The following is a 13,941-nucleotide window of genomic DNA, read 5'->3' on the forward strand; positions in this document are numbered from 1 at the left end:
CAGACATGGCGGCAGACAGGTAGACAAATTGCACGAAACTGACAGACGCACTCATGCGTTATGCGGACGACAGCTGAGCAAAGCAGCCAAGCAGCCGCACAGCCGAAGAGCTGGTGTTGATGAAGAAGTGTGTGAAGTGTGCGAGGTGCTAAGCAAAGATGAGTGCAACCGAAGCAGCAAAGCAATTCAAACGTAAGGCGATCGGATCCGGCGGTTTGCTCTAATCCAGTTGTGAGCGCTACTTCTCAGCTGGGTCTGTGTACCAACACGCTTGCCAATTCTTCGCATGCAAAAGCTAGCACAACTGTTGGCATAACTGTCAGTGAGTGCAAGAAAAATGCGCAAACACACACACACACATGCAATTGCAAATTTGCTGAAGTTTGCATATCATCAACATATCGCCGGCATGTGGCGTGTGTGGGTGCGCCTGAAATATGCTGCATAATTAAATTTACTACCTGCTTCGTTACAGTCAACGGCTGATAGACAATGCTTAATCTAAACACGTTGCACTGTGGTGCGTAGCCATTGAAAAGTTGTTAAATATAAGTATCAATAGTTTGATTTTCATAAAATTTTGTTAATATTTCAAGAAAAAACAACAAAAATGTTCAGAATTTGACATTTCATAACAAAATCGTACTCAGTTCGATATGCTGATCACTTACATTGTGAAAAAAGGAACCGGAAAATGTATTTTGCTAAGTTGGTAGGGCTGTCCTTAATCACTATGCCAAATATGTGCGCCAACTGAACACCAATTTTTTTACAGCAGCTACTTAAGTCGGTACTCCTCAATACTGCGTTGCGATTTTTACAACGGATAAAAATATCGAACAAAGAATTTTACTCAAATTTTGTATTTCTCAACATATTTCGTGTGCGGAATCATTGTGAATGTTGGAAAAGGCTTCCGGTTGTTCAGTTTTATCAAAAACACAAGCCAACGAGTAATACGAAGTATTCAAAGACGATCGTGAGACCATTGAAGACATGCCTCGATCTAGACGACCTTCGACTTCTTCACCTGATGAAAATATTAAAAAAGTAAAGGATATGGTACTTGAAAATCGTGAAGCAAGTATTAGAGAGATGGCAAGAGAGTTCGACATCACTCGCGAGTCCGTTCGCATGATTTTGATGGATATTGTGGGTATCAACCGCGTTCCTGCCGACTCGTCCCAATAAAGCTTATATTTTTTTTAATACCGTAAACAGGTCTCTTTGGACATGGCAGACCGTGCGAATTTCGATTCCACATTTATAACTGCCGATGAGACATGGGTTTTTGAGCTTGACGTGCAAACAAGTCAACAATCATCAAAATGGAAGAAAAAACGAGCCAAAACTCTACACCAAAGCCGCTCAAAAATCAAGGTGATGGTCATTGTTTTTTCGATATTCGTGGTTCGATAAATCTAGAATTTGTTCCAGAGGGAGTGATGGCCAATAAGGACTTTTATTGGGCCGTATTGAGACGTTTGCGTGAGAACATCCGTCGAAAATGGCCGGAATTGTGGAAGAACATTTCATGGATTTTACACGATGATAATGCATCATCGCATCGAGCGACGATTGTGAATGAATTTAAACCCAAAAACAATGAATACCATTAATCTATCACCGTATTCACCAAACTGAAACAGCCGCTCCGTGGAACCCGTTTTCTGTCGATCGCAGAGATAAAACAAAATTCGCAGAAGGAGCTGAAGGCCATCTCAAAAGTGCTAATGAAAAGTGTTTCGAGGTCGAAAATATCGTACCTTTCAACAACCTCCTGCGCTCCAACCGGAAAAATACTAACCGATGATCCAAGTAGATGTACCTTTTCTAGTAACCCTTCTTTGACATAACACGCGTGAGTTGTGCCAAGCTGTCATATTAGTTTTGTTCAGTATTGTTCGGCATTTCTTCACGGAAAGACTTATGTATCAACAACGTTTACAAATTGTTGTCCTTTATACCAATACGCAATACCATTACCCATCTTGAGACCCGGCATTGACTATTGGATAATATTCGACCGAATAGGCCATGTTCAGCACGCAGTAGCGGAGAGTGTACACGAAGACCGTGGAGAGTTGATCGCAGCAACTCGAACTGACGTATGAACAGCTTGTACAACAACTGAAGCCGTTCGACCTTTTCAAACGACATCGCTTCACTTTATGGGCTCTTGAAAAGTTCCAAGAAGATCCGATGTTTAAGAGCAAATTTTTTTTTTAGCGTTAGTGAACGAAGAGCAACCTGAAGAGATTCAGAAGTTGGCATTATCTCCAGAAAAAACTATAGCTTGGTTTGGTTTGTGATGGGGTGAAATTATCGGTCCATATTTTTTTCAAAAATTATGGAAATATAACCGTCAACGGCAAACGTTATCGCGCCATGATAACCGACTATTTGCTGCCTGAAGTCAAAGCTCGTGATCTCAGCAACCTTTGGTTTCAACAAGCCAACGAGTAACACTTCCCACAAATCGCATCAATAAATGCTTTTATTGAGAAACCCCTTCGGTGAGCAGATAATTTCACGCCTTCGGTCGGTCGGTGTAATATCACACAGTTAGACTTTTTGCTGTGGGGTTATGTAAAGTCAAAAGTCAATGCGGACAATTCCGCTTCGATTCAGGCGTAGGAGCAAAACATCTCGCGTGTCAATCGCCAGTTGGACTCAACGGATGGACCACCTGAGACGTAGCTGCGGCCAACATTTAAAGGTGGTAATCTTCAAAAAATAAATGCCAAAAGAATGCTTTTCTCCATAAAATTTGAAGTTTCTGTATTTTTTCATTAAAAAAGTACGGAAACTTCGACCTCTTAGAATGTTGATGATTGAATGTTCCTCAAAAAAGAGCTACTATGATTTTTTCGAAAACTTAATCGTTTGAAAAATATTTACAGTTAAATTTTGATTATTTTAAGGCATTTTTTCTAATGAATTTCATAACTGAATTGAAAATTATTATAAATCGCAAAATTCATAGTTTTGTAAGAAACTTACTGCTAAGTAAAATATTGTCAATATCCCGTGAAAGCTTAACTTATTCGAAAAATTGGAACAGCTTGTTATGCGAGACATCTCTAAAACTGGAGAAAATTGTTCCGATCTATAGCACAGAGTTGTTATATATACTGGCCGATAATAATCAAGATTTATATACTACATATATATTTTGCTATAAAACATACGCCTGTGAAGGGTAATATTCAGCTAAAGTTAAATTTTTGTCTTGCTTTGTATCAACATTGGAGGTAATAGGTGCATGACATTGCCCTATACCTGATATTTTTCGAGAGTTTTCACTATTCGGTTTTGTCCGGATTTAATTCTTTCTTACATACTATGTTTAGAATGAAATTATTAATATTAGTACATGTTTCCAATTTTTAACAAATTTTTGAGATTTCCCAAAGTTTTCCATTACTCATTGCTGAATTTTATGTATTTTTCACGAATTAACATATAGTACTGTACATATATGGTTGGAATATTTCTCCCTTCCGCTTTTTTGCTCTTTATTCAATGCTTTATAAAAAGCGTTACAGTGATCGGATTTAGTTCAATAATCAGTTTTCATCTAGACGGCAACTTCATAATACTCCCCTCTAGCGGATTTGCCTTTAACGAAGGAAAACTTTAAAATAGCGCGAATTTCGGCTTTAGTAAACTCCATGTTTAGACGGCTATAACTGTCTGTTGAACGCAATATACAAACTAATCATGCGTAGCGTCGATTCGTAGGTTCTGTCAAGACCTTGCAAAGATGTATAGTATTGCCAGATACGAACTCTGTAGCGCTTTATACATAGTCGCGAAATTCAAAAGACAAAAAGGCGGAAGGGAGATATTCAGTTTAATATTGCCACAAATTAAATTAATAGTGATTTTATCGGCTTCAAAGTAGAAGTAGATATTTAAATTCTTAGTAGTCATATGTGAAGAATGTATTATAAATATAACACACATAAACATGCCGACTGCTTTGCCGGCTAACCGCTTGGTTACAGACACCGCACTTTGCCAAGTTGTTCGTTAATGTTTTGCTTATGTAGTTGTTGCTGTTTTTGTTTTATTACGCTTGCCACTTATGCGCACGGATAATACGCATATTGATATGTGAATGTGTGTGTATGTGTATGGTTGGTAACATACCTGTGTTAATTTTCCATTAACAATGCTCAACGACTCCAATGTTGCACGTACATGCCGCAAACTGTTATCCTTTAGCGTCTCCAAGTGTGAGTGTGAAAATTGCAAATGCCTTATATTGACACCTGGTTGAAAGACATCCTGCGAGAGCGACGTGACCGAACGATCGAAATCATAAATGGATAATGAATGTATCGGCGACGAGATGCGTTCCAATGTGCTGCGCAGCGACATGGCCGTCGTGCCGGGACACTCGAGAAATAAGCCTGCGAATTACAAAAACAAGAAAAGAAACAAGTTGAAGCACTGCGTAAGCAAGTGAGTGGGTGTGCGTGTGTGAAAAAGTTGTTAATATGTGTTAACATATGGATTAGCACCGTTATAAGCATTCTCGTACGCATATGAGCACCTGCCAAGTGCCACTAGAACACGTTCTCACCTACAGATGTGGCATTAGACTAGTCAATTTGTAAGTGTTGTGCTGTTGCAAACGTGCTTGAGGAAACAGCACTTCAATTCTATTTCTTTTCTATTACTGAAGCAGCTTGTGTGTGTGTTTTTGTTGTTATGTTTGGATATTATTCGAAATACTTTCGTTGCACATTAGAAGTGTTCAATCGCACCTGTCCGTTATTTGTTGGTTATTCGTATCAGTTTTTCCTAATTTGTTTCAATAAAAGTTTGTCAGGGTTTCTACTTTCAATATACCTTCGAAATTAGGATCGAGAATTCAAGCAAATACTTTAATATTTATTTGATAGGGGTAGCATGTTTCAGCAAACGATTCGTGCATACCGTAAATTCAAAGCTTGAAGACTGCACTTAATTATTTAGAAACTGCGCCAATGTCACAACTCCTGGTGACTTTTTCTTTGCTTTATACCTGTTAGTCATTGAACTGCCAGCGTATGAACTTTCTGAATTCCAGGCGAAGGCAGGTAATGTTTTCAGATATTTGGAATATTTTTCAAAATACTGTCATAAAGGAAACGTTAGACTTACCACTCATTGATTTGGAATGCGACCTCTTTCGGGGAATTTTAGAACTCACTCCGATAGCAGACCGCCTACTCAAAGCTAGTTAGATAATGTTCTTTACTTCTGTCAAAGCATGTTTATTCTGGGTTTATAACTATTCTAAGAGATGGGTCTATTACTATTCAATTATTCCAAACAAGCATTGGAAAGCTACTGATCTTGTGCCTCTCTTTCAACTATAATAACTATGTCATCTATTTGTAGTATAAACAACACAGTAACGTTTTCCACTCACATATGTCGAACTTTGTGAAAAGTGTTTTTGCAGAGAGTTCTTCTTCAATACTTTAATATGTGGTAAACTTTCGGCGAAAGTTATCGTATTTCGGTGTTAGTTTATAGTGGGTATGTTCTAGCTCAGCGAACGTTCCAAAAGTAGTTTGCACAATTTAAAAGTCGCGGTTTCGACTTCGAAAGCGGAGAACGTCCTGGGCGGCCAAAAAAAGATTGAAGAGGAATGATGAACTGGTAGCATTACTCGATGCAGATTGTTGACAAGTACAAGAAGAGCTTGCCGAATATGCGGAAGTCATTCAGGCAGCTATTTCAAAGCATTTGAAATCAGTACATCGAAAAGCAAGGAAGTGTCACATGAATAGGAACCAAGAGACATTGACAGACGATTTTACATGTCAAAAATGCTGCATGGATGCTACAAAAGGAAGTCGGATTTTGCATCAGACTATGGCTGATGATGACCTAAGTTAGCAGTGCTGAATATCCAATATGTCAAGGCTCTATTTTTGTTTGTTTGGTGGAATTAGCTTTTAAAACTGGGTAAAACCATTAAAAGTGAACGTTAACGATAACAATTCATCAAATTAAAGCAAACAGTTGCCGAAAAACGACACTAATTTGTGACTAGATACGAGACAATAATTTTCCATCATCACAATGCTCGTCCTAATGTTCCAAAATCGTTTCTAATATTTGAAAAACAGCGAGTGAGAAGTTTTGCCTCACCGATTTAATCGCCTAGACCCTGTCCCTTCTGATTACCATTTCTGGAGTAATAGTCACTTCGTAAAAAAGATATCAAATAAGAATAAATATAGTTTAATAAAACTAGAAAACACGCTTTTACTTGTAAAGCATATCTAAATAAAAAGTGAAAAATAATTCTTTGTGTAAACTAACAATAATAATGATGGAAAAATTCCTGCATTATTGTAAGAAAAGCGTGGGGTGCATTGTGACATATTTTTCATATATCGAGCATTCCCCGCTATTTATATGCAGTAATGCAGGAATTTTTCTATATACTTTATAGGGTCTCCGACGCTTTCTTCTGGGTGTTACAAACTTCGTGGCAAACTTAATATACCCTGTTCAGGGTATAAAAATGGTTTGATTATGCTTTTGTTTCAGCTATCCAGCTTTGTATTGATATTTTGAAAAAAAAAAAACACGTAAGAATATACATAATAATATTATGGGTGTAAGGCTTTGAGTTTGAGCACAGGAGTTCTTCTTTTTTATGGCTTCACAGGACTACGTAAAGCAGTCCACGTGAGAGCTCTCTAGATTAGGCATCTAACCTAACCAATACATAGTTATAGATCCTGTCTTTTAGGCGTCCCGTTATTAGTAGACCTTTCCACTGACTGTTTACCAGACCTGACGTAAATTCCACGACCTCTAAATAATCGCTAGTACATGACGTTCGCAAACCATTTTAGTTAGGAGAAGATCGTAATAGCTCAGACAACTTCAAAATAGCCAATAGAGTGTCTTATTCAAGGGACCGTTGGTAGAATAATGATAAATACGAAATTGGAGAGGGAACTTTGCACTTTTTTTTAATATTTTTTAATTCTTAAAATATAAACGCTTTAATGAGAATCTTTGAACAGTCTTCAGGTAAGGTTGAATCCTACAGTGGATAACTGTAAATTTTTTTGCATGAGTACAACATGAATATCATAACAAGTTTCCTTCGGAAATCCAATTTCAGTGAGTTTTATGAGAAATCCTGGGTAATACATTATTTGAAACCTTCCTCACAGCCAAACGCCTTCTTTCGGAAGTATGTAATCTTGAAGATCGGTATCAAGGGATTTCAAAATATTTTGTAATGAATCGTGGATTATTATTATTCTGAAAATTTATGTTATTATTATTTCTAATGTTTCTTCAAACATTTTTCACGAAAAACAGTGTTTTTTAATTTGAAAGCTGATATAATCCTTTAAACAATGTAAGTTATGTGATTCCATGAAGAAAAGAAATTGAACTCACCGTCTTCGAATTTGTAGCACGGACACGCCGAATTCTCATCGAAACTGGGACATTCGATACTGTTATGATTATTACTTTCGCCATCGTGCGTACTGCTACCGCTCCCCGTCAACCCGCTGCCACCACCACCGCCACCACCTTGACTCACAGCTCCGAAACTGCTGCCGCTTAAGCCCACACTGCCAGGGCTGCCATGACCCACGGAGCGTGTAGCGCGATGGCGGCGAATCCTGCTCAAGCCTCCGTCTTCGCTTGCATAGTTGTTGTTGCTGTCGGTGTTAGCATTTGCGGGACTAAATTGCTGCTTGCTATGCCTAGTGTTGCTCCCACTGGGCGCATTGCGGATGATATTATTGTTGCTGGCGTGATATTTAGCTGTTGGTGATTCATTTGGGCTTGTTGTTGCTGTTGCTGTTGCAGTGTCATGCAGCATTCCATTGACGGAGTGCGCATTCCATGCCGTTTGCGCGTCGGGCTTGTCACCTCCGCTGCTCTCCGCTTCCGCCAACGCATTGATGGCGTAGTCAAGCATTGTTGTTGTCGCTGTTGTTGTTGTGTCCTGTGATTGCCGTGCTGTTGTTGCTGCTGATGACAGCGATGAGGATGTGTATGTTTGCGTTGCCACCGGCAATGCTGTTGACACTGTCAACGCTCCCGCCGTGAGCGCCGCCAACGTCTGCACCGGAGCTTTTGATGCGGTCGTTGAATTTACGCTGAGCTTGGTTGAAGGAATGATGACATTTCCGTGAGCGTTGTTTGTGGTGTTGTGCGTGTGCGTGTGCGTGAAGTTGGTAGTTTCGTTGGTCACAATGTTGTCATCACTCTCAGTTGCCGACTGCGTCGTTCGGCTGATTGTGGCTGTTGGCTTTGCTGTTGCTATTCGTATTCCTGTTGTTGTTGCTAGTGTAGCTCGCAATGTTGTTGGGGCGTTGACAATTGTTGTTGGCGCTGTGGCTGAGGTCTGAGGTTTCGTATTCGTTGCTGAGGGCAGTGACAGGCAAATGACGAGCAAAAGGCAAAAGCGCAGCCATTGTTGTTGCTGCCGCTGTTGTTGTTGCGCCAGGGTCGTGGAAAAGCGGGTGGACCAGCAGCCATCATCGTCTTTGGCGAATGCACATCGTTGTTGTGGCTGCAGCAGATAATGCCGCCAATGTTGTTGTTGTTTTTGGCGTTGCATGTGCATGCTATAGTGTTGCCCTAACTGTATTTGTTGCTGTATTTGCCTTCGCTTTTGACTTGCGACTCGTTGCGCTGAGGGGATATTGATGTCTTTGCTTTTGTTTTTGTTGTTGTTTATGCTGCTGTTGATGTTGTTGTTGTTGTGGTCATCTTCTTCACGTTGCTGTCGGCAAGTGTTGCTATCAACTCGCTTTGACTGCAAAGCTTTCGTTGTAGCCATGCAATTTATTGTTGTTGTTGTTGTTGCTGTCGCAGATTCGCCGATTTCGCATAAACCAATCGGCCACCGAAGCGCTGTGCATATCGACCATGGCGTTGCTTTGGTTGCAACTGTATCTGCAGCTATTGCCGTTGTTGTTGCGGATGATGTTGTTGTTGTAGTGTTTTCACTATACTGCCTGCTTGCTGCCACGTCCACACTCATCGCGCTGCTATGGTGACTCGCCAATATTTATTGTTTTTGTTGTTGTTGATGTTGTTAGCTGCTGTTGCTTTAGCTGTGCTTGCTCGGGGCAACGCTTAAGTGCGGAAAGCCCACGCGACTTGGCAATAATTGTTATACAGCTGGCAACTCTCGACTTGCAATTGATGCCACTGTTTGACATTCACAATGATTATGTTGTCGTTGGTTTTGTGTTCGTTTGTTGTGCCACGATGCACATAACGGCACGGCTTACTATGTTGTCGAGCACCTGCTTTGTACAGTTGGCCAGTAATCACTTTGAAGCCGCTCTTTAGCGTATCTTCCGAAACAATTGCCTTGAGTGTTTCGGTATTTACAGTTAATGTCGACTGTCACTTCGCTCCGCTACTGGCCTTGCAATTGCTGTTGTCGCTGCTGTTGAACTCGACGCTTGTATGCCGTTTGTAGGCATTACTATGGACTTCAATGTTCGGTTATTGGAAATGTTGAGATTCCCTTTACAATCCGTTGCACGATTTCAAATAACGGCTACAGGCCACCTGAAAGAGAAATGTTTGGTTGATTTATGGGGACTTCAAAGTGGTTTTGAATATATAAGTATTCTATAGCAATGTACTATTTGGTCTCTTATTTATCATTAATTGAAGTACAAAATTTTAAAGAAGGAAGAGGTGGAAAAATAGCATTCTGCTTTTTAAGAGAAAAAGTTGGATCTAAACTGACGCTGGATTATAAAATATCAACACAGCACTTAGCTTTGTGAACACCTGGATAATGATCCTGAATCTGCGAAATCATTGGGACCTAATACGAGTATGATGTAGATAGTCACAGGCTTTTTTACACTAGAACGAGACTTTTTCTTAGCCAACGAAACGTCGAAACATATTTTTTAATTATACGACAGCCAAATACACAACCTAACAATGGCCGGAGATGATTTCTCGAGGACATACACTCAACACTACACGTGAGTAACGTTCGGAATCGGGAAAGATATAATGTATTTCAAGATAAGCAACTATTCGTAATTTACTATTTCCTTATATAATCTGAAGCATGTCCAATTCAAAAATCACACAGTATATGATGCTGAGACTCCAACTATAATTTAACCGAAGTTTCACCCTCAAAGGTGTACCTTTCTCTCTACTAAAGAAACGTGTGGTTAAAGAAATTCAGATGTATATTTATTTGACGTGCAATGTTGACTTCTGAAGCTTAAAGACAGCCTGGTTTATTGCTAAATAAAAGTGGACCACATCGAAGAAAATGATTTTCTTAAAAAAAGTCGTTATCGTTTTCAAGTTGTTCCAAGGCAAAAGTCGGATGCAAGCCCAAATCTTTTCTCAAAATCCGCCAGCTTATGGTTTGAGACAGACCCAATTCTTGAGAACGTCTTGGAATCGACAAATTGCGGTCTCCATTACTTCAAAGGGCTTTTTGTCTTATTGACTTAAGAAAATCATAGATAGACATTTTCAACAATTCGACGGATATCTTTCCACCATGAAATTGTAAATTTTACTGAATACTTACTAAAAATGACCGAAACGACACTTAGAAATCATATCATCTCTCTTGGAAAACCCCTCTGTAAAAGATTTATACTCGTATATATCGTAAATACCGTCTTTACTATGAGTTCCGCATATATCCAGCGAAAAACGTAATAAAAACTTAATTCGATCCGAGCATATATGTATGTATGCTTTTATGAGATTAATCATTCCTATGACCTAAATCATAAGTACCAAATCCACTTAATTCAATCTGTTTGAAAGGACCCACTTCTGAGATATTTAAGTGACTACGATAGTAGTCCTGACAGCAATCATTCACATGTTGGCCTGTAATAATAAGTCGAGGAAAGAACAAACTCTTTCGTTTGTCTAATATTCCTGGGTAGTTTTTGAGTAAGAAGAAATACCGATTCTATATTCTTATTATATCTCTCCCATGAGTCAGAAACTTTCGCATTCGATAACAGAGTGCAGCTAGAGTTTCCAGCCGTGAACAAATTTTGAAGCGATGATGGGCCTACCAAACTCTGGCGTTGCTCATAATTACTTTATTAACGTGAAGTGAAGTGAAACAGCTAAAAGTCTATTTTTAGTCTTAAAGCCCATTTAGAAGGTAATGTGAAAAATCGCCTCCTGAAAAAGCCACTGGATTCCTTTAAATGATTCAAGTTCCTGAGTTAATAGGCCAGAAGCAATGATAATTTTTGTATAAAATACAGGGATAACTATTTATACGGATGGGTCCAAACTGGTGTCTTGTCAGCAAAATTAGATGCTATATCCGATCACCCGACCACTTTAGTGTATTCCAATCTAAGGTCTCAGTAATAAAATGAAATAGGGACCTCACATGCCGACTATTAAAAGTCAAAAGTAGTGACATTCGAACTGTAGAAGCAGTGCTTACAGGACACTGTCTAATTGCTAGATGTACTAACAGACAGGGTATGGTATTTCCTGTTCCAATGACTATTGTAGAAGATGATTTATGCGTACATTATATGCGAACGCAAGGCTTTGTATAGGCAAAGAATCGCAACTATTGGTCAAAGGTTTCTTGATGATATCTCGGAGGTTGCAAAAATAAAATTTTTGGTGTACTGATCAACTTTATCAGAGCACGGTGTGGTTCAGAGCAGAGAAAATAGAGTGAGTGGATTTTAGTACCGATGGCTTCACAATTGCCTTCTCATTAGGTGCGTTGTTAGACACACACTCTACCTACCTATCTACCTACCTATCTACCTAACCTAGAGTACGACAGGATTGGCTCGTTGACTTTATCTTTTATTGGGTCGTTTCACGGTATACTTCTACATAACACATTTCATCAGTAAAATCATATATACTCTTGTGCGTATCGTGTGGGATCTATAATAAGAAATCGGAATAAAGAGAACTGTTTCACAGTCACAATCGATGTCAGGATAATAAAATGCATGAAGTAAGGAGACTACTTTGCTCTAAGGCATTGAATTAAGGACTATTCACTATACTTGGCAGAAACAGTTAAAATAACTGTCATAATCGAATGTTGTAACCGGTCTGAGTTGTTTAGAATATATGAAATATTAAGAGAACTGGGTTGAGTTTTCCATATCGATTTTGCTTTCTATATTGAAAAATTCTGTAGGAATTTTTTTTTTTTTTTATAAACTTTTTTATCAATTTTTTGACCCAAATACGAAGCGAAAATTATATTTTTAAATTTTAGGCATTTCCATATTTCGTGCCAAATGCCATTAAATTCTCATTAATGCCCTATTCAAACGTGCAGAGACTTTTAAGACACTGTGTAGTTCGGCCAAAAACCATGAAAGTAAAACTAATAGAGACGCTGGCTGCCAGCAGAATGTGCACATCCGACAAATGAATGCAAATTGCAACACAACTGACAACTTGGCCCTCGGACAAGGGAGGACAAACACAATCGCTGCTGAGTTGCTATAAACAACAATAACAAAAGGATTATGGAGGCAGTTGGACTAGCATTTAAAGGTCTACACGTCGGATGTGGTGAGATTTAAAATTTTCCCTTGGTGGACCGCAGGAAGTGGTGTATATTTCAATTGCGAAAGTGACAAAAGAGAAATTATGTGCAAATTGGCTTGGCACGAATGCAAATTCCATTAATGCTTACGAGAAATTTGAGGAAAAATAAAATTAGTTGTATATATGTTCTTAATGCAGCATTATTTACCGTAGGTGAAATAGCCAGATTGGGGCTAACTCAGAAAGAAACAATGTTTTCTAAATAGTCCAGTCATTTAAGCTTAAATTAGGTAATAATCTCGGAATTCGAGGGTATACCTACTATATGTAGGTTTTGAGACAACTTTAGGGTGTCAATATACAAGTGTTTACAGACATATAAATGGGTATATCGAATTTCGAGGTGAACTTACTATAATGACTGGGATTCGTTGTGATCGGAAGCAATAAAGGAAAGAGAGACATGGAGCGAAAAGAAGAGAGATAGCTTGAGATATAGACAAAGAGAAATGTAAAATTTATGGAAAAGGCATTCTTTTTAGCTACTGCGGCAACAGGAATATAAACAAAAGATAACAAGAACTCAAATCATCAATTGAAGACCATGTGATTAGCTTATCATTAGCCTACTATGAAAAAATTTGATTACCCGTATAATGGCTGAAGATCAGCAACACTTCGAGTGCCGACTGAGCTTCTCAATGCCCTTTCTAGTGTTTCTCAATTTCTAATAAAAATATGTCGTATAGTCAGTCTACTAAATATAGAATATTAGGCTCTATCGAGTTGGCTGTGTATGCAATTGAAGCCCTATGAAGATACTTATAAGGAAAACATACGTTGCCTTTGAAGCAAAAGATTGTTGTCTAATTGATATTCTTTAGGCAGTTTGAACCAGTAAAAGGGTTCTACAAGGTGTGTTCCAAAGTAAACAGGACTAAAAAAAACAGAACAAACGGTTTTTCGACAAAATAAATATATTTTATTCAAAATAGTCTCCTTCTGCTTCAATACAGCTTTTTGCACGGTCGGAAAGCATGTCGAACGAGGGTGTATGCCGGTGCAAGCCTTTTGAATGGCCTTTAGGTCTGCGCAACGTTTTCTTTTCATGGCCAAATGCATTTTTCCGAAAAGGCAGAAGTCGCACGGTGCCATATCAGGTGAATACGGCGAGTGGTCAATGGTTAAAATTTGATTTTTGGTCAAATAATCGTCCTTCGAATGTTGGATTCTGAGCAATTTTTGGTCGTCAGTCAATTTGTGCGGAACAAACCGTGCGCACACCTTTCGTAAGCCCAAATGTTCGGTCAAAATGCGATAAATCAATTTTTGGAGATGTTCAATTCCACTCCGATAAATTTCAATGATGGTTTTGGCTGATTTTTGATGAATTCA

The 13,941-nt window shown here is 38.8% G+C and overlaps 1 protein-coding gene across 1 annotated transcript in view; it reads right to left on the reverse strand.

The window, feature by feature from the left end:
• LOC126759302 (uncharacterized) overlaps positions 1-9,031 on the reverse strand; it is a 54,398-nt gene extending 45,367 nt beyond the window's left edge. Inside the window, exons 1-2 of the mRNA XM_050474037.1 lie at positions 7,429-9,031; positions 4,156-4,418 (exon numbers count right to left, since the gene is read on the reverse strand). Coding sequence (XP_050329994.1) covers positions 4,156-4,418; positions 7,429-9,031 — 1,866 coding nt within the window. The remainder of the gene's footprint in view (positions 1-4,155; positions 4,419-7,428) is intronic.
• Positions 9,032-13,941: the final 4,910 nt, after the last annotated feature.

This window comes from Bactrocera neohumeralis, chromosome 5, assembly GCF_024586455.1.
Source record: "Bactrocera neohumeralis isolate Rockhampton chromosome 5, APGP_CSIRO_Bneo_wtdbg2-racon-allhic-juicebox.fasta_v2, whole genome shotgun sequence".
Lineage (NCBI taxonomy): Eukaryota > Metazoa > Arthropoda > Insecta > Diptera > Tephritidae > Bactrocera > Bactrocera neohumeralis.